This window comes from Eublepharis macularius, chromosome 15 (assembly GCF_028583425.1).
Source record: "Eublepharis macularius isolate TG4126 chromosome 15, MPM_Emac_v1.0, whole genome shotgun sequence".
NCBI lineage: Eukaryota > Metazoa > Chordata > Lepidosauria > Squamata > Eublepharidae > Eublepharis > Eublepharis macularius.
The window spans coordinates 35,016,621-35,036,586 of NC_072804.1; the positions used below are offsets into that span (position 1 = coordinate 35,016,621).

Here is a 19,966-nt window from a genome sequence, read left to right on the forward strand (position 1 = left end):
ACATCTCAACTTTGGAATGTGTGAAGTAATTGGGGTGGGGCAGGAATAGAGCACTCCAGACCATGTAGAGAGACGGCCTTTTTCTCAACACTGACTAATCCCAGATAGCACCGCTATCTTAAGAATTCTAGCAGCTGTGCCCAACTCACCGAAAATCGATGCCGGTTTATTGAAGGTTTAGTGGTCCAAACATTAACTTTCTAAATTCAGTTTTTCATTGGCCAGGAGGTTGTGGGCTTGAGTCTCTTATAGTGTCAATACTTACACAGAAGAGAAAGCAGAGTCACCATTTTTAAATGTGTTTTTCTCAATCCATTTTAGATTTAAAACGGAGGTGAATTATGACACATTGGAAGTACGTGATGGCAAGTCCTATTCGTCACCGTTAATTGGGGTCTATGATGGGACTCAGGTCCCCCAGTTCCTCATTAGCACCAGCAACTTCCTCTATCTCCTCTTCACCACTGATAAAAGCCACTCCGATCTTGGTTTTCAGATCCGTTATGAAAGTAAGTGGGAAAACACAGGTAATAATCCCCTTGCCAGCACCACAAAAAGTCCCTCAAAGCTCTGCATCAGAATTTTTTTTCTCCTTATGGGTTAACCAAGTTATATTATTAGTGACTCAGCAAGCTTGTATGTGTTGATCCAATTGACGGTGGTTGACAAAGGGAACAGCTTTGGTAATGGCTATGTTGGAAGACAATAATTCCATCGTTCTGCTCTGGGGCCAGAAGTCCCAGCCAACTCTAAGAGGAGTCCAAAATGTGGATTATTCTTCAAACATTCATCATATATTCAACTAACTATCCTGTTTCCCCCAGATTATTGATGATGCAGACTTGGTCAGGTCCATCAATTACTAGTTATAAATATCTTTTATTATTATTATTATTATTTCTCTTGGGGGGAACATTTTTCCTTGTCATTTTCTACAGTGTTTTGGAGATGACATCTGCAGAATAGAAGGAATAGATGTGGGACGTATATCCATCCATTTTCTCCTTCAGGCATTTTGTCTTCTCCTAGAAGAAGAATTGTCAACTGAGTAACAGTCATTATTTGATGGATCATTTACATGTTTTCCACTCAACTGCTAAATGAAGTGATTAAAAATTAAATATATATGCCTGTCACCAAACCTTCAGTATTAACTGCTTTTTAGAAGTGATACTGAATGATTTGTGGAAAGATTTACTATTTCATACACAAACTTTACCAGAATGAAAGGCCCTCTTTAAACATTTTGGCTGCTTCCACACAGTATTCCAGACAGTATTCTTCACCTTATCAATTGTAATAGTACTGAGTAGACCAAGACCAGAGTTAGCTTCAGCACAGTTACTCTGGTAGGTTTTTTACTGTGCTTTTTAAAAAACTATCTTACAATGGGAAATTAGGAAGATTTTCCAGGTTCTCCAAAGAGTTGATCCCAGCTGCTTGTGAAGGAAACTGAATGGGTTTTATTTACATATTTATAGCTTGGGCCTTAGAAGCCCTAACTGCAATCGCTCCAGCAGCATTCTTAACAATGCAACTTCTTCCTAGACACCATCAGGAGGCAGACGTCCTCCAAACACTAACTCTTTTTAAACTACTAGTAACAAAGCCCGTTGTGGGGAAAAAATACAATGGGCTCTAGAAAGAGGAGAGTGGGCAGGCATTCCCTCCTCCATCACTGATCCCGGCCAGATGAAGGTTGGGGGTGGGGGCATTGTCACCTGCTCTGTGCCTGATTCTGGCTGGGTGAATCGGGGGGGGGCAGGCATTGCCTCCTCCTCCACAGCTGATCCCAGCTGGGTAAAGGCAGGGGATGGGCATTGCCACCTTCTCCACTCCTGATTCCTGCTGGGTGAAGTTGGGGGCGGGCATTACCTTCTGCTCTGCACCTGATCCAGGCTGGATCAAGGGGAATGGGCATTGCCTCATGCTCCGCTCCTGATCCCGGCAGAGAGCATTGCCGCCTGCTTCACTCCTGATCCCAGCTGGGTAAAGGCGGAGGATGGGCATTCCCTCCTGCTCCACTCCTGTTCCCAGCTGGGTGAAGGTGGCGGCAGGCATTGCCACCTGCTCCGCTCCCAATCCAAGCTGGGTGAAGGCGGGGACAGGCATTGCCACCTGCTCCACTCCTGATCCCAGCCTGGGCTTCCCACTGCGGAACGCTCTCTGGAGGTCTGGCTGCTTCATCTGGGCTTCCCTCCACAGCACCGCCCTCTGGTGGTGCACCAAGGTAGGAAGTGAGTTGTCTTGAATATGTTTAGCCTTTTATATAGTAGGATAGTGTTCTTTACCACAAGTTTGGCTTGTCGATCTCCAAATGGGACCTGGAGGTCTCAGAATTACAGCTGATCATCAGACTACAGAAATCAGTTCTCCTTGAGGAAAAGGCAATTTTTACATTACATCGTTGAGCTCCCTCCTTTCCTCAATTCCACTCTCCCCAGGTTCTGCCCCCAAATCTCCAAGTGTTTTGCACACTGGACTTGGCAACCTTGCCACACGTACCCAGATGAAATTTAGCCTGGGACCTCCATGTAATCCTGAGTTCCAAAGAAGAAAATTTGGGGTAGAAATTAAATAAATAATATGTTTTTAGAAACAATATGTTCTGTTTAATTTATACAGTTACCCTTTGCTCTTTAAACTGGCGTACCAAAGAAGTTTTCATTGCCAACACACGTGTCCAGGACTATAGGTCATGAATAGTAAACCTGTACATCTGTGTTGTTTGTAGCGGTAAAGCTTCAGTCTGATCACTGCTTGGATCCGGGGATTCCTGTCAACGGGCTACGACATGGGAATGATTTCTACGTCGGGGCTCTGGTGACTTTCAGCTGTGACCCAGGCTATACCTTGAGCGATGGTGAAGCCCTGGAATGTGAACCAAATTTTCAGTGGAGCAGGCCTCTTCCCAGCTGTGAAGGTAAGGATTAAGAACTGGATTTTTTTTTAAGAAGTCCTATAATAAAATCATGGACCTCATCAGTCTTTTCCATCATATAGTATTGTCTGCCGAGTGGATTTCTGGCTTCATTCATAAGATCTCTGCTTCATTTTTTGTCCTCCCTTGCTGTGCTTTCTCTTTCACTTACTCCCATAGTCCCTTGATCTTTTTTCACTCAACTAGTCGATTAAGAGCAGGATCTTCATTTGTTCAGGACATTTTTTACTTGGTTTTGGCATTTCAGTGCAAAACAGACAAGTGAGGGAGAAGTCACCCCCAAAAGAAGTCATTGTGGGCTAGATGGGAAAGAACTACGTTGATGTTAGCATTTTGCTTAATTTAGAGAGCCCAACTGCAAAGACGAGGGATTGCGTGTAGTGGTTGGTAGTAGAGATGGGCACGATCCGCAATACGAACTAAAAAAACCCACGGACAGCTCAATCTGCTGTTTGCGAACAAGCTGTTAGTGAGACCCCATTCTAAATGAACAGGTGGTCGTTGCAAGCCTCATTCATTGCTGTTCGTCAAGCCAGACAGTCTGGCACCTGCAATCAATTCCCATGGCAACTCAGGCAGGAATTGTCTGAACTCTGTCTGAACTCCTGCTGTTGCCCTGGAAACCCCAATCTAAGCCCAATTTAGCTTGATAGGAAGGTCTGCCTTCCAAGTGTGGAGTGGACTGGAGCTCCAAATTTGTTACAGGAGGAAAAGACCAGGGGGAGGGGGGCTCCCAGCTCTGGCTTTCAGGGAGAGACAGCTGCTGTTAGAGAGACAGGGTGAGTGCACTGCAGCTTGAATTTTCTTTGTGTGTGGTGGGAAAGGGATCTACCCCTTCAGGTTCCAGGCCTGCTGCCAGGTTCTGGGGACAAGCTATTATTTATTATTGGTACCTTTCCTGCTGCCTACTCAGGTAGGGTTCTCGGAGTGGTGGATTAGGGATCTACCCCTTCACGTTCCAGGGCTGCTTCCAGGCTCTGGGGCCAAGCTATTATTTATTACTGGTACCTTTCCTGCTGCCTGCTCAGGTAGGGTTTCTGGGAGTGGTGCAGTAGGGATCTTGATGGCTGGAGGAGAGCCTGCTGGCCCCCACGAACAACGAACATGTTCATGAACAGATCATGTTCGTCAATGTTCGTTGTTCATTGTTCGTGGATGGCACGGAACAACTAACACCATGTTCGGGTTTTTTTCTGTTCGTGCCCATGTCTAGTTGGTAGTACAATATGGAACAGTACAGCTTGATATAGATGTGTTGCAGTGCAGTCATATGCAAAGTTACCCAGTTGAAATCAGTAAAGTTAGGTGTGGTAATTCTGTTTAGGATTGCTCTGTTAGTAACGTTTCCAGTGTGGAACTGCCATGGGTTGTGTACTGATGATGTAAAGAGTAGTTGCATGCAACAAAAATATCAACCACAGAGTTGTGGTATATCATGTTGGTTGAACAAAGGCATTGCTACATATTAAAATAAATTAAGGATAGGGTCAGGGTGGAATCAGGAAAAAAGATATCCTTGTTTGAACCATCTTAGTGACCTTTGGCCACCAGCAAGGTGGAACGTCCCCTTGTATGCCCTTGTACGTTGCCATAATTTTATTTTTGTTTATAATGGCAGCAAATCAGGCCATCCTCCTTGCTCATCCAGATGTGGGTGAAATGCAAATGCAGATGTTCAAAAGGACCTTGTACACTGGCCAAGCAACTGCTCGTTCCTCTGCAGAAAGGATTTCAGATACTGAAGAATGTGGATTTTTATGTTCCTCTCTTTTTTTTTTGTTTCCAGCTCTGTGTGGAGGCTACATCCGTGGATCCAGTGGCACTGTATTATCGCCAGGTTTTCCAGATTTCTACCCTAACAATTTAAACTGTACTTGGGTCATAGAGGCATCTCATGGAAAAGGTAATGTCTGCATCGTCCTTGGTATCATGCTTGCAACCACTGTTGGAGGAGCTGAGCCTCACGGGTTTCAAGATACTTCTCAGAACAGGCAGCCCCCACTCCACTCTTTGGAGTTAATGTGACAGGAGAGGGTAAGGAACCTGTTCTGGGGTATTACCAGGGCTAGTTCCCGGGCTAAGCCTCCCAAGCAGCTGCTTAGGATGGAACAGTGAAGAAGAGGCCTGTGATTCGCTGCTGGGGCTTAGCCAGCTTCCAGCCATCTGGCACATGAGACTAGCGTACCCTTCGGGGCCCACAACACCTCTGGCTGGATCCAAGCCAGGCCTCTGTTATATACTTTGCTTGGCCCGACACAAAACCTTGAACCAGCCCTGAGTAACGCCGTGCTAAAATCTTGTGTTGTTAAGCAGGGAAGCCCCAGGTTCAAATCTCACTGTGGCCATGAGCTCACTAGGGTTCCCAGAGGCAAACCTTCTCTCTGCTGTAGCTCCTTTGTCTAAATTATGGAGTGATGGCCTACCTTATAGGGTGGTTGTCAGGATAATTCTGAGATAATTTGTGCAATGTGTTCTGGATGCTTTGCAAAACAAAATGTGCTGTTTAAGTGATGAGATAATGTTGATTTCGATTTTGTGGCTAGGTACGGGCTGGTCATGTTTGAGGGCACAAAGCGAAGAGAGATTCATTTAACATGGGTGAAAATAAATGAGGTGGACTGTGGGGCAAGATTGCAGTGCGGGCTGTATCTGCTATACTCAGGTGACCACCAACCATTGAGATTCAAGTGTGACCCTGTCTGCCCGGTCCCACCCTTTAATCTGTATATCACCCCCCTGGAATCTGTTTCTTGGCTTTTCTAGAATATGGTGGGCTATTGGGAAATGAAGTTTTGAGAAAAACATCAATACGTTTTCACAGAACACTCACTATAATAGTGGGTGGGTTGTGTTATAAGGACTCACTGGGGGACTTTTCTTCATGATCCCTTTCAAGAAGGGCCAGGCCCCCAGAGTCTAAGTTAGGAAGGCATCCCCCCTTCCAGAGTTGTCAATTACCTAGAGGAAGAAAGGTCCTGTCCCATTAACAGAGGCTTCATGGGAAGTTATTTACCAGGTGTCATGATTTACCTCCATGCCATGAAAAGTTTCAGCTGCCCGTTTCCATAGAGCCTGTCTGTCTCCCTGTCCTTGATGACCCCTCCCCCCCAAACACACACACACACACACACACACACACAGGGCTTTTTTTCAGCTGGGATGTGGTGGAACGGAGTTCCAGCACCTCTTGAAAATGGTCACATGGCCGGTGGCCCCGCCCCTTAATCTCCAGACAGAGGGAGTTTAGATCGCCCTCTGCGCTGCTGGCATGAAGGGCGATCTAAACTTCCCTCTGTCTGGAGATCAGGGGGTGGGGCCACCGGCCATGTGACCATTTTAGCTGAGGGTGATTTAAACTTTTAAAAACTCCTCCCTTGTTCCAGCTGACCCAAAGTGATGTCATTATGCAGTCCTGAGTTCCACCACCTCTTTTCCCAGAAAAAAAAGCCCTGCATGCACATATTAAAAAATAGTCCTTTTCTTGCCTTGGTGGGGCTCTGTTTCTTTGTCACATTTGGGTGTGACAGAAGTGTGTGAAGACTTTTTAGGTAAGTTACATACTTATTGGATCAAGCAGGCACATTCTCTTGCCCGTTTTCTCACCTTTAGCCCTGTTTCCCTTTCATCTTCAGGATAAGTCCTCTGTGCTCCATTCACACCCCCACACTTTCTTTTCCCTTACTCCCACCGAACTCTGGTGTACGCCCACCTGTTTTCATAGCTGCATCCAACGGCTGGCATGACCCCTATTTTCTCTGCCTGCTCGGGTTGCTTTTGGACAAAGTTGGATTTGCAGAAGTGCTGCTGCTAACAACCAGGCTTTTAGGAAGAGAGAGAGAGAGAGAGAAACATAAGAGCGCATTAATTTTTGAGCTGCCTCTGGTGTCTCGGCTCTTCTAGTTTTGCTAGATACCGGCACAACAGGAGCTTCCATCAATCAGTTCCGTGAGGCCGATTGTATTAAGGTGGATAAACCAGTCGCTGAAAAGCGCAGCACATTAGTGGAGGCGTTGCACGCTGTGCAAGCTATCCCACGGAGCAGGAGCAATCCACTCTTCATTAATCCACTCTGCCCTGGATTCTCTCTTCTGACGAGAGGCCTCCCATTATCCGACTGCCAAGCTTAAAGCGCAACACACAGAGCAGTCCGATGCATTCCCATAAGGTGTGATTTGTGCCGTTTCCTTTCCTGAAGATCAAAGAGCAGCTTTTGGCCACCCTATGTGTCTTGTGTTGGCAAACCCTGCAGGGGGAAGGTGGCAGCCGGATTTCAGGACACCTGTGCTACAAATGAGTTCATTTAGGAAAGGGGTGGGGACCCCTTTTAGGTTAATCTTATAGGGACGGAATGATTATCAAGTGTAAAGTATATGGTAATAGTTGGTTTTAGTTGTCAGGTGGTTAGGATGAGTGCGAGTCCCACATCACCCACTATTCATAAGGAAAACTGGCCATTGTGAGATAATGGCTTGGATCCTCTGGATGGAAGGGATCTCTATCTGCTGACAGTAACTTCCTCACCTCCCACTGAAGCACACAATGCTGCTCCTGCAGGGCAGGGGGACCCCCAGGGATAGCCAGAGGTCTGCAGCAAGAGAGGGGAATTGTCAAAAATTGTCTCCGCTTCCACCCACACAAATTCTGCGTCGGACTTGAGCCATGGAACTAGATGGCTTTACAAAAACAATTTAGACAAATGCTCCAAGGGACGTGGTTTTGTTAATATCTGTAGCCATGGTAGAAGAGCAAGATTCTAGTCCGGTAGCAGCTTTATTAAAGACCACCGATTTCCAGTGTATACGCTTTTGAGAGCCTGACAAAGGGAGCTTCATCTTTCAAAAGCTTTTATCCTGAATATCTTCTTGGTCTTTATGGTACTACTGGGCTTTATGGTGCTCTTCGACTGCAGACCAACACTGTTACCCACCAGAAACGGTAGCCATAGTAGTCTGGGCCCGCTGTGTGCAGAGGAAGTGTAATGTTGAACACAAAGGAGAGGAGACATGCAACACAGAGAAGCCATTTCCTTCACATCCTGCTTGGGAGCATCCGGAGAGACATCTGCTGGCCACAGTGACATTTTTCTATATCATTGACTTTTTAATCGGCAGCTTTTTAATCCAGTCGTACTCCACAGCTTTTTAAGCACCTTGTGTACGTAGCCGGTCCAGAGGCATCAAGCGAGCATCTTCACATCTCAGTTCCCTTCTGCCTCGCTAACGTCTGAGGACCCCAGAGGCCCAGGAAGCAAGCCAGTCTAGGCCTGAAACCACCATCTTGATCACTCATGCCCTGAATTTCCTGGTATCACTCTATGGGAAAAGCTTAAGGGTGTTCTTTTAATTTCTCACCGCCTGAAGTTATCTGTGCCACAGAACGAGTGAGCAAATGGCATGTCGATTCCTCCCCCTATCTAGTAAGGCTGCAGTCTCTTTTTTTGTGCCCAGGTTCTCCAGAGGCTTTTAAATGCTTGCTCACTCTACCCCATGGCTTGTGCAAGCAGACGGGAGAGTGTTGATCTCTCACAGTGTCTGGGTGGAAGAAGGGGGCAGAGTATAAGGAACAAAAAAAGGCACTCATTTGCATATCAAGGATCTCAAAACCTCTGATCTGTCCTCGCAGATGCAGCCATGCCCTTCTTTGAAAGTGAACATTTCTCCTTCTTTACCAAGCTAAAGCGAAGCACAGGGCTTCTGTGTTATCTGCCGGAATTAAGTTGCTAGCCTTTTAAAATCTTGTGCTATCAAAACACCGAGACTGTCGGCTGGGCTTTGCGCACACAGGCACTTGGCTGTCGGCAGCCTCTTCCCCTCCCCACCCCATCCTCTGTTACTGCCAAACGTTTCTTTAATCACAACATTCTCAGGGCACTGATCATAAAAGGAACCCAGTCCTTACATCGCAAGGTGCTGCTGGAAGACGGAGGAGAGAACAAGAGGGACTGTTGTGCCAGCCCTTTCTATACCCATAATAGATAACGTTATCTATACTATATATGACCAGTTCATACATTACAGAGTACAAACGTTGGGTGTAGGGGTCTCCACCTAGTGTCACCGTCAGACTCAAGTTGCAGGTTTTCATTCATTCTGATGCAGTTGTCCACACGTAGTTGTCAGCCTTTTCCCGCCAAGCCATTTTCCTGACCTGAAACAGTCGGGAGGGGTGGGGGGGTGGGGTGGGAATCTGTTTGTCCTGAAATGACACATGAAAGTGAGCAACCTTCACTGACCATCAGAAAAGGAGCTGTGCAATTGGACCCAGCTCAGGTGGTTCCTTTGTTTGTTTGTTTGTTTGTTTATTCACTTATAGACCACCTTTCTCGCTGAGATCCAAGGCAGATTACACAGTGCAAGAGAGACCCAATATAATCAGCAGCTGGAACATTCACTGAGCAAGTCCCACAATGAACAACAGTTTAAAATATTCACTGAACAGATACAATAGGGTATGGTAGCAGGAAATTTGAAAAGAAGCATAAAGTCGAGCATACAGATGAAATCTTCTGAAACAACGCATAACTAATTGATGTGGCATGTTAAGCAACATAAAAATCCAGGTGCTTACCTCTATCCCATGCTGCTGTGAATATGGAGAATTGGGCCTTGGATGGTTGGGAAACTAAGTAGAATTTTCACATTCTCAAGTAGCAAACTTTGCCAGAGTTGGAATGGTACGGTGTTGGACTAGCATCTGAGAAACCCATTCTTGCACCTCCGTTCTGCCACGGAAGTTTAACATACCTCACAGAGTTGTCACAAGGATACAATGGAGTGGAGGAGTAAGCCATTTGGGGTCCCCATGGGGTAGAAAGGCAGGGTATAAGTGAAGTAAATAAATAAAACCTCTTAGAATCCCAGTTGCTAGGGTCAGAGAGAAGCCTTCATAACCTTGAAGTAAACGTGGTGATGTTACAGAGCTCCATAGCCAATAAGATGCGGCACTGTGGTGACATCTCAGCGAGTCAGTGATACCTGCTGAGATTCAGACCCAAGTGATTATACATGAATGGGAGGATTTTTCTCAAGGAATGCTGATAAAGGAATGGCTCTTATATACTATTGATTTTTATTTTTATTTTTTTGTGGGGGAGGAGGGGAATATGAATAGTTTCCATTTGTCCATAGTTTTTACTTACATTTTAGAACATTAGTGATAACGTGGTTCTTCTTCCCTCTGACTGTGATTCCCATCCCCCCCCACCCCACACGCTTTCCATTTCTTTTCTGTGTTGCCAAGAAAACTTATCTACATTGTGGACTAATGAGGTGTAAAATTACAGTTTAAAAATAAATCTATTTTTAAGATATTAGAGTGATTCAGGAAGAATGAAACAAATCCTGGTATATTTGCGAAGAGATTAGATAATTCAAAATCAACATGACCGATTTCTCTTCCTGGCTCCAGTTTTGCCAATAGAAACACAAAAGAAGCAGCCAGAATTTATTATGATTCAGTCCTCTGGCCTGTTTTCAGGCTAGCCCCCGGCACCAAAAGCAAGTACAAAGTGTCTTTCCTCTTACCACTGTGTTTACCCATAATGACCCCACTCACCTGGGCCTGGCAGTTAAGGTTGTACAGCTGAACATTTGGATGGAATGTGTTGCATTTGATAGATGCGGGGTTTGGACTGGTATAGCGGACCGGCAAAGACAAATCAGGAAGTTCTGGGTTCAAATCTCAACCACTGCTGTCAAATCATTGCTTAGACTTAGGCAAGCCACAATCTCCTCTGCCTCAGCCCCTATCTTACATAGGGTTGCCTACCTACTAGAGAATAAAACTGATCTCCAGACGACCAAGATCAGGTTTGCTGGAGAATGTGGAAGATTTGGAGAGTGGCATTTTACCCCACTGAGGTCCCCCAAACCCCTCTCCCCAAACTCCACCCACAAAATCTCCACGAATTTCCCAGTTTTCCTTGGAGTGGGCAAGACTGTGGGGAGAATAATAAGGACCAATCTTGCAGGGTCATTGGAAATGCTTTGAACCCTCTAAACTCTCCACCACAGAGGTCACTGCAGCTTCTGTGGTCTCTTCCCAGCAGACCCTCCCATCCTACCCCACCCAAAGCTCTGAACCATCTCAGTCCCATCAGAGTACCTGTTGCTGTGATCAGGCACAGCACGAGAGCCTGCTCCTGGAGGGGTGGGGCTTGCCTCTCCGCCTCATTGCAGGAGTACTTAAGTCCTCAGTTCACCCTCAACCTTTGATACAATACTGTTGGCTCCACCAGCGGCTTGGCCTCAGCTACTAAGTGGCTTGTTTCCAGGCAGGAGATCTTTCTATGGGAACTTTCCAAAAAAGAGATGTGCAGCCTCAGGCACATTTGCTTAAACTAAGTGCCACCAACCCCCAAGTAAGGTGCCACAGGTTTTCAGCTGTGCATTCTCAAGTTGGTGGCTCTATTCTGTGGGCTGTTGGAATTCAGCAAGGGTTGCAATCAGGGCCCTGCACATGCCGCGATTCCACAGGAGAGTTGGACACATCCACAGGGTAACTCAACACCTCATTAAAAGAAAGCAGGATTTTAGCCCCAATGAGTGCAAAGATATGCTTGAGAAAGCAAGGGGAAATGCCAGCTAGAATCCTACCTGACAGGATAATATTTCCAGTGATTTGAGGATGAGGCTTCAGTGTCCTGTGTGGCTTATCCCCAATGACTAAACTAAATCATGCAAAATAGCTTTTATTAAAAGTCACATTATGCAAAATAAGGGCATTTGCATAATCCCTTAGCATACCCACAGCGCTCCATATAATCCTTGCAAGGGGGAAGGAAGTGGTTTTACATCTGGTGAAGAGTTCTGTGTAACTTTGAAGCTTATGTATGGTGGTAGGAGGTGTGCCAATGAAAGGTGCTTTCTTACCAATACCGCTGTTCTTTCTGAGGGCTCAAACAGACTAGACAAAGGTTGCCTGTCCTGGGTCTGTTCATAAAATGCACATTGCTAGTTCATGCAGCCTCAATTTGCCTCAGGACTCTGCCAGGAAAGGAGAGGCGCTAACTCTTCAAGCTCCACTCAGTTCCAATAATCGAAACGAGGCTTCTCTGCTTTGTTATTACCAATTTCAAGGGAAGTTTGTGGTGTTTTTTTTAAAGGAAACATCTTTTTTAAAATGATGTTAGCAGAACAAAAGAGTTAGTTTCCAATAACAAAACTAAGTGGAAGTTGCAGGGTTTAACCTCCTCTCCCTCCCGTGCATCACCCCAAGGCAACGTCAGGCTGCAGAAGCATGAAAAGTTCATTTTTTTATGAATGAACCAAGATGCCTGCTCTTCCTGTCTTCAATTTGAGCTTCATATATTCCATCTAGCACACCTCTCCTGCCTTTGCCTCTCCCTGCAGGTGTGTTCTTCACTTTCCATACCTTCCATTTGGAAAGCGGCCATGACTACCTGCTGATCACAGAAAACGGGAGCTTCAGCCAGCCACTAAAGCAGCTCACCGGCTCCCGCCTGCCGGCCCCTTTCAGTGCTGGCCTCTTTGGGAACTTCTCTGCTCAAATCCGTTTCATCTCAGACTTTTCCATTTCTTACGAAGGCTTTAATATCACCTTTTCAGGTAAGTCTAGTTATTCCTTTTATGGGAATTAAATGACAGAGGTGATTGCATTCGTCTGTTGCAGCAACTCTCCCCCCCCCCCGAGCTTTCGGGGTTAAGAATCCATTTTGTGAGATGCATGCAGCAGGGATCTAAACAGCTTGGAGGCAACGGGGGGGGGGGAGTTTCCTTTTTGAAAAAAACATGGCAAGCAATGGAGGAAACAGCAGAAACTGCATCATACTTCCACAGACAGCACAATTGAATAAAAGGTTCAATGAAATGAACATAAGGTCCAATCAAGTGAATCCAAGATGATATCAGAGTAGGTGTGACCTCCCCCACTGGTGATTAATTGTCATAGAATGAGGACTAGTGTAAGAAGACATCGAGGGTTGGATTGTACTTGCTTTTCCTCTCTATCACACCCAGTTCTTTTCAGGAGAGCCAGTTTGGTGTAGTGGTTAAGAGCATGGGACTCTAATCTGGAGAACCGGGTTTGATTCCCCACTCCTACAGTTGAAGCCAGTTGGGTGACCTTGGGTCAGACACAGCTTCTAGGAGCTTTCTCAGCCCCACCCACCTCACAGGGTGTTTGCTGTTGTGGGGATAATAATGGCATAGTGTGTAAACTGCTCTGTGTGGGCATTAAGTTGTCCTGAAGGGTGGTATATAAATCAAATGTTGTTGTCATTATTATTATTATTATTATTACTACTACTACTACTACTACTACTACTACTACTACTATCATTATTATTATTGTTCACTGTAGCCCCTAAACCTCTTGGCTTCTGCCCACATAGCATAGTCTTTTCAGTGCCCACATAGCATAGTCTGTTCCATGTTCAAAAGGGGGCCTTCCTCTCTTTTTCAAAAGTTCAAAGCTGGTAGGATCCAACCTCTAGTTGGAAGCTAGCCGCATCTCTCTTAAACTTGAGTTCAAGGCCATCAGGTTTGCTAATGAATTCCAATTTTGGCGACTTCACACTGCAGTCTCCCTTTAATACCTGGTTGTCGTCAAAAATTTTTGTATCTCATTCCATCTGCCTCTACAGAACGCACAGGAATGAGGTTACAGTTGCATTAATTGCTTCTTTTTCCTAATGAGTGAAGCTCTGAGCAAAATACTTTTTATCTACCTTGATTAAAAATTGGCAGGGCCTCTCAGGAGTCAGGTAAAGCTGTTTCTCAGTACGACATCTGTGGCTTGGGCCAGAAAAGAAAGGGAAAGTACCAATCTGTTTCCCAATGCATAGCTCAGACCACCTGTTCTCATCTTTAAAAGCCCTTCCATACAAAGACAATTCCCTTTACCTTAAAAAAAAACCCTAGCACATCAGGAAGAGAACATCTGGTTTTCTTTGTGCAGGGACACTTGAAGCTGTACTTGCATTCTGATAGGGTTACCGATTTAAAAAACGGATTAATCGCATCAGTTTGATCTAAAGGTGGGGAAAAGGTGAATTGAGAAATGGTGGTCTATTCATTAATTTCATGACTCATGTCTGTCTGTCAGAATATGACTTAGAACCTTGTGATGAGCCGGAGGTTCCAGCCTACAGCATCCGCAAGGGCCTCCAGTTTGGTGTGGGGGACGTCCTGACCTTCTCCTGCTTCCCTGGGTACCGGCTAGAGGGCGTCTCACGTATTACCTGCCTGGGCGGTCGACGGCGTGTGTGGAGTTCCCCTCTGCCAAGGTGTGTTGGTAGGTGGTCACGTGCTTTAATTTTGCTTGGGCAATCTACTGTTTCATAATATTCTGTGGGCAAGTGGCTGGCCCTGTGTTGGGTTGTGGGGGTTTTGTTGTTGCCCCCCAAAGAGGAGCGTTTTGTCAAGGAGGTGTGCGGCACAGGGAGGAAAGGGGGACTGAAATGAATTATCAAATGTCCTGGCTTTCTTGGCTCAACTTTTATTCCTGATCTCGCTGTGCTGTCCCTCCTAGCAATAAAGCCTCAACTAGATGATACATTTTCCCAAGCTGAAACAACTGCAGGCAGGCCCTGTTTGCCCCTTGCAGGGCTCCATGCACATTTTGACTTGGAAAAACGGCTGAAGAACCTCCTCGCCATTGCATTTGTGATCTAAATCTAGCCCCATTAAGCTTGACAGGAGTAGGTTTGGGGGAAACCCCAGCCTGACTCATGGCACATGTATAATCTAGTCGAGCCCTAATAGCCTGGAAAATCAGCAATGGGGAAAGTTAGGTAGTAGAGTAATTGAATTAACTGTGATGCAGTGCTGCCTCTGTACCAAAGTTAATGTCAACCATGGTCAGGTCAAACTATGGGTTTGTAAATTCATTTCTAACCATGGTTGCAAACTTTGGTTTCAAACTAACCATGGTTAGCTTTGACATTGGTGCAGATGTAGCAGTAGTTTTCACTTCAAATACTGCAGGAGCACATGAGAGGGGAGGAAAGAGTGTGCATTCCTTTGCAAGCAGAAAGTTCCAGGTTCAGTTCCTGCCATCTTGGGGTTAGTCATTTCTGATCCTAAGTCTGGCAAAGATCTTTCTCTGCCTAGGGTCATTGCTAGTCATGGTGGACCGTATAGAGGCAGAAGGTTTAACCCAGCAAAGGGCTGGTCTTCTGTCTGTCAATGTATCCAGTGTTGCTTGGAATTTAAGTGAATTATCGGGCAGTGGGAGAAGTTGCCATGGGAAGTCGCAGAGCCTCTGACTGAGTTTTTCAAAAGGCAGATCACTAGAACTATTTGCAGAGCTTGTGGTCTGGATACTGGGGCATCAGTATGCAGGGGAGTAATTTCTGGATAAAGTCCCTTCTGCTTGATTGGGATCTGCGTTCAGCAAACTGAGCTATCACCCCCCCCCCCCCCCAAAATACATACATCCCTCCACATTTTTTTTCTGGGCCAAATTCTGAAATTCATGTCAACTGAACATGGCAGGGTTCCATGCCTCCCCCAGCCCCCACTTCCGGACCTAACTCATGAAAGCTTCCAAAGGGTCTTCAAGCCACAGCTGACTTATAATGACTCCATAGAGTTTTTAAGGCAAGAGGTGGTTTACCTTAGTGGCCTCCTATCCAAGTACTAACCAGGCTGACCCTGTTTAGCTTCCAAGAGCTGATGAGGTCTGGCTAGCCTGGGTCATCCAGGCCAGGGCTAACACCCCTTACTTCCACCCAAAAGCCTGGTTTGCCAGCAGCAGAGAAATCTTGCTCATAAAGGGAAGCCTTCTGAGTATGCTCTCTCCCACATTTTTTTTAGCTGTACACAAAGTCTACCAAAGTTCCCAGGTTCAATCCCCATCATCTCGATTTAAAAGGAACAGGCATTAGGTGATGTGAAAGACCTCTGCCTGAGACCCTGAAGAGCTGCTGCCAGTCTGAGTAGACAATACGAGTCAGTGCAAAGCAGCTCCATGTGTGCTTTTACTCCTGCTGAGGAAAACGTGTCCTTTTCCCCCCGCCCAGCAAGTGTAAAGGCATCTCAGTTCCAGATCAATATTCAATACAGTGACACCTCAAAGACCAACAAAATCTTCCATGGTACAGGCTTTTGTGGTAGGGCCATGGGAAGGGGTCATGGCTCAGTGGCAGAGCATCTACCTGGCATGCAGAAGGTCCCAGGTTCAATTCCTGCTTCTCCAGTTAAAAGGACCGGGCACGCGGTGATGGGAAAGGCTGCAGTCTGATACCTGGGAGATCTGCTGCCTGAGTAGAAAAAACTGACCTTGATGGACCTCTGCTCTGACTCAGTGTAAGGCAGCTTCACTTTCCAACCTTCTCATTCTATAACCCAATTCCATAACCCAATTTTAATGGCCAAAAACTGATACTGGCACTTTATGCCTGGGGAAATTTCTTTGATGTGGCTGTGAGGCCAGGAAGACTGTGGCTACAGCTTGCTATCTAGGAGTCTAAAGAAAGGTAGATGGAGCCAGAGAGGACAAAAAGGTTAGGCACTGAAAAAAACCAATGGGCATTTCCTGCCTGGGGAATCAGAACCTCTGGGTTTCTATTTCCCTCTCTGATCTCCTTGCCTCAACACAAGGACATCTCAGGCTTTTAATGGCCACTCACTCCACCTCTTGCAGTAAAGCAAGGTCACAGGACTGAATGGATATTTCCATTCAAACAATAATCTGGGTAAGAAATTGATCGGACTGAAAGATCTTGGACTGACTAAAAGTTCCTTGGGGGCAGCCAGTGTTCGGGACAGACAAAAGGATATTCTGCTTTACTCAATGAGTAATTAAACTGTAGAAATCACTGCCAATGCACAAGCAAAGATGGCTTTAAAAGAAGGTCAGACAGATTCGTGGAGAAGGAGAGTTCTATCAATGGCTCCAACCGTGGTGACTAAAGGGAACCTCTTTAGTCAGAAACAGCAAAACTTGGAATGCCAGTGCTGGGAGGCAACATCACCAGAAGCTGTTGGCCTCTGTGTCCTTTTTATTGGCCCTCAAGTGGTTGGCTGCTATGAGAAACAGGATGCTAGATTATATGGACCACTGGTCTGATCCAGCACATTCTACTTGGTTCTTATGTTAACGGTGGCCAGAGGAAATGTTGGCATTCTGGGGGCACCTGAGAGTCCTGATCGTCCCATGGTGCTACTTGTCTACAGTTGATAGAAGCTTTGATATACACGGCGTGCTTGATTCAAGATTCTGCATATGTGCAGATATATGTACACCTGCCCAGTGTTTCTCATATTAAAGGATAAAAACCAATGTGCGTGCTCATGCTTTACACCAAGCACACGTCCGATAGATGTTAAAATCCAATCACTCCATTTCTCTCCATAGCTGAATGCGGGTCTTCTGTCACTGGCACTCAAGGCGTTCTGTTGTCCCCAAACTATCCCCACAACTACAACAACCACCATGAATGTATATATTCCATCCAGACTCAGCCAGGAAAAGGAATACAGCTGAAAGCCCGGTCTTTCAACCTGGAGGCCAAAGACATTCTCAAGGTAAGAACAGCTGATCTGGTGTTAGAGAAGAGATTTACAGGCAGGTTAAACAAACAGCCAGATTTGGGGGTGGGGGGCGGAATCAGCTCACATCCAATTTGCTTAATCCCAAGTGGAGTTTGCAGCCTCACTGAGTGGAAAGTCAGTCAGGGAGAAGCTCGTTGTGAATAGACTTGCTCAAAATTGGTAGTACATATTGTCTCAAGCAGTGTCAAAGGGAAAAACACTCTCCTGAAGCATGTATATAGATCTAAATTGATTTCGTTAAACATTTTCCTGGGGGAAATAGAGGCCTGCAGCCTGTCATCTTGCTCAGCAAATCCTGAAGCTTTCCTCCAGTCTGAAGAGCCTCCTCCTTCCATTTTAGGAGGAACTTCTTCTTGGAGGAGGAAGGCTGCTTGGCTTGTAGTGGTAGGGCACGTGCCGGAATTACCACCTTCTAGAGACAACATGTCCCCTTTCGGAGGCAAAATTTAATATTGGTGACTGTTGTTTGAGCTTCTGCGTCATAAACAGTGTAGGTCTCTAAACAGTGTAGGGGGGGGCACCTTTAACCTCAACCTATAAGATAGGACCTAGCATTGCCAATTCCATAGTAGGTAAATTCCTGGAGATTTGAGGTGGAGCCTGGGGAAGGGAGGGACCTCAGCAGAGTATAGTGCCATAGAGCCTAATCTCCAAAGCAGCCATTTTCTCCAGGTGGTCCCTGTAGTCTGGAGAGCAGTTGTAATTCTGGCAGATCTCTACGTCCCACCTGGATGTTGGCAACCTTAATGAGACCTCATACTTAAAAAAAAAAAAAAACAGCTTATGGATCTATCCATCTTTCTCCTAATCAGTGTCTTCATTCCCCCCCCCCCCCGCCCCCAAACACACCTTTTAAAAATAAACATTTAATGCAGCCGGGGGGGGGCGCGATTTGCCAGTGATAACAACCTGCCTTAGGGACAACTCAGTTATGAAATACGATTTATCAGTTGATGACCAAGGGTCTAAACTAGTGCACAGACTCCCCACAGAAAGATCTGGGGAGGACAAGCCCACTGCAGTCAATGTTCATCTATTGTTGTGGTGTTTGGGGGAGAAGGGATTTCATAAGTGTGATAAGTTTTGGAGTAACGCAGAATTTTCCCTCACCAAGAATGACAAGCAAGCTCCTGCAGGAGCAAGGTAGGCCACATAAATCATCTGGGGACACTGGTATGATTAGCAAAATGCCTGTGATTGCACTGGGGGGGGGGGGTGCAGTGGGGGTATAAAGGGAGGGCTTGTATACTGAAAAGACCCTGTTTCATCCTGCACAGAGAAATATTCCTACACGTACATTGGTTAGTGTGACTAGGCCAGCCCTTGTCCTCGTTATCCCCAAATTCCATTACTATCTTTTTCCCACAGGAGCGAATGGCACAGACATTCACCTGTGGGAGGAAGTAAAAATGCTAAATTTGCTCCTTGAACCCACTGCACCCCCTTCCCCACCACTGAGAATTAAGGCTGCTCCTATATGAATTGCCCCAAACCCAGTTTGGCTGCTTGGTAATTTTAAAGTAAAGAATTGGGTCAATGTATGCTGTGCACTCCTGTGGGGAGGCAAAAATGCCTTCTGTGATGGACTCATGTCCCTGCTAGGCCTCAGCCCCGGCACAGAAGAGCCTACAGCAATCTCTTCTCCTGCACACTCCCTGTTCTCCTGGGCTTCCTGTGACCTAACTTGGGAGCTGGAATTTTGGATGTGAACCTGACTGGTATTTGAATTTGGATATGAAATAGCCTGATTAACTGATAACTGGTGGCCTGATGAAGGACCGTGTCTGAAACGAGCCGAAAGGAACTGGACCGGTATAGCTCGTTCAACCAGCTTCAATTGGCACCGTCTGCTGCCTGCCGTTGCAAGTCAAATTTTGAAATTTTGAGGTTCCTTCAATATATGGGACTTTATTCTCTCGTTTTACATGGACCTTGGATATATTGCAGCCATATTGAATTGAAATCATTGTGGATATATTGATTGTTATTATTGTGATATAGTATATATAGTGGTACTGCAATATAGAATATTTTTGGCACACTTCCTTTTTCTTGTTGTATACCAGTTTGTTGTGGAAGTGAATTCTCCCTTCTCTTTCTTTAACTTCCTGTGAGCAGAGCAGAGAGCCTCCCTTGCCCTGAGACTGACAGAGCTTGTATCCCAATCCTGTCCGCTTCCCTGGCAGGTCTTATGGGGACTTGAAGCCTTGAGTAAGCTTGGTTTCCAGGGTAATGGTTTGGCAACAGCAAGTGGAGGCCTAGGCCAAAACAGGCAGTAAAGCTGTCACCAAGGAAACTGCCAGTTCTCCTACTTCTCTAAGGCCACCAGGCCCTGTTGCCAGGTCACCTCTTGGGGTGTCCATAGATGGTATTCATGAAACATCAGAGTCATGTTAATGCTACTCCCTTCCCTGGCTTGTTAGAGGCTGACACCTAGCTCTTTTGAATGTAGTCAGAGGAGTCCACCTATGTGGCCATCAGCTGCAACTGGGCCAGTGCCCATCAGGTA

At 46.0% G+C, this 19,966-nt stretch overlaps 1 protein-coding gene across 1 annotated transcript in view; it reads left to right on the forward strand.

Moving 5' to 3' along the window:
- Positions 1-19,966, forward strand: part of CSMD2 (CUB and Sushi multiple domains 2) — a 490,403-nt gene that overhangs the window by 313,585 nt on the left and 156,852 nt on the right. Inside the window, exons 15-20 of the mRNA XM_054999125.1 lie at positions 322-509; positions 2,735-2,923; positions 4,728-4,844; positions 12,292-12,507; positions 14,006-14,194; positions 17,261-17,430. Coding sequence (XP_054855100.1) covers positions 322-509; positions 2,735-2,923; positions 4,728-4,844; positions 12,292-12,507; positions 14,006-14,194; positions 17,261-17,430 — 1,069 coding nt within the window. The remainder of the gene's footprint in view (positions 1-321; positions 510-2,734; positions 2,924-4,727; positions 4,845-12,291; positions 12,508-14,005; positions 14,195-17,260; positions 17,431-19,966) is intronic.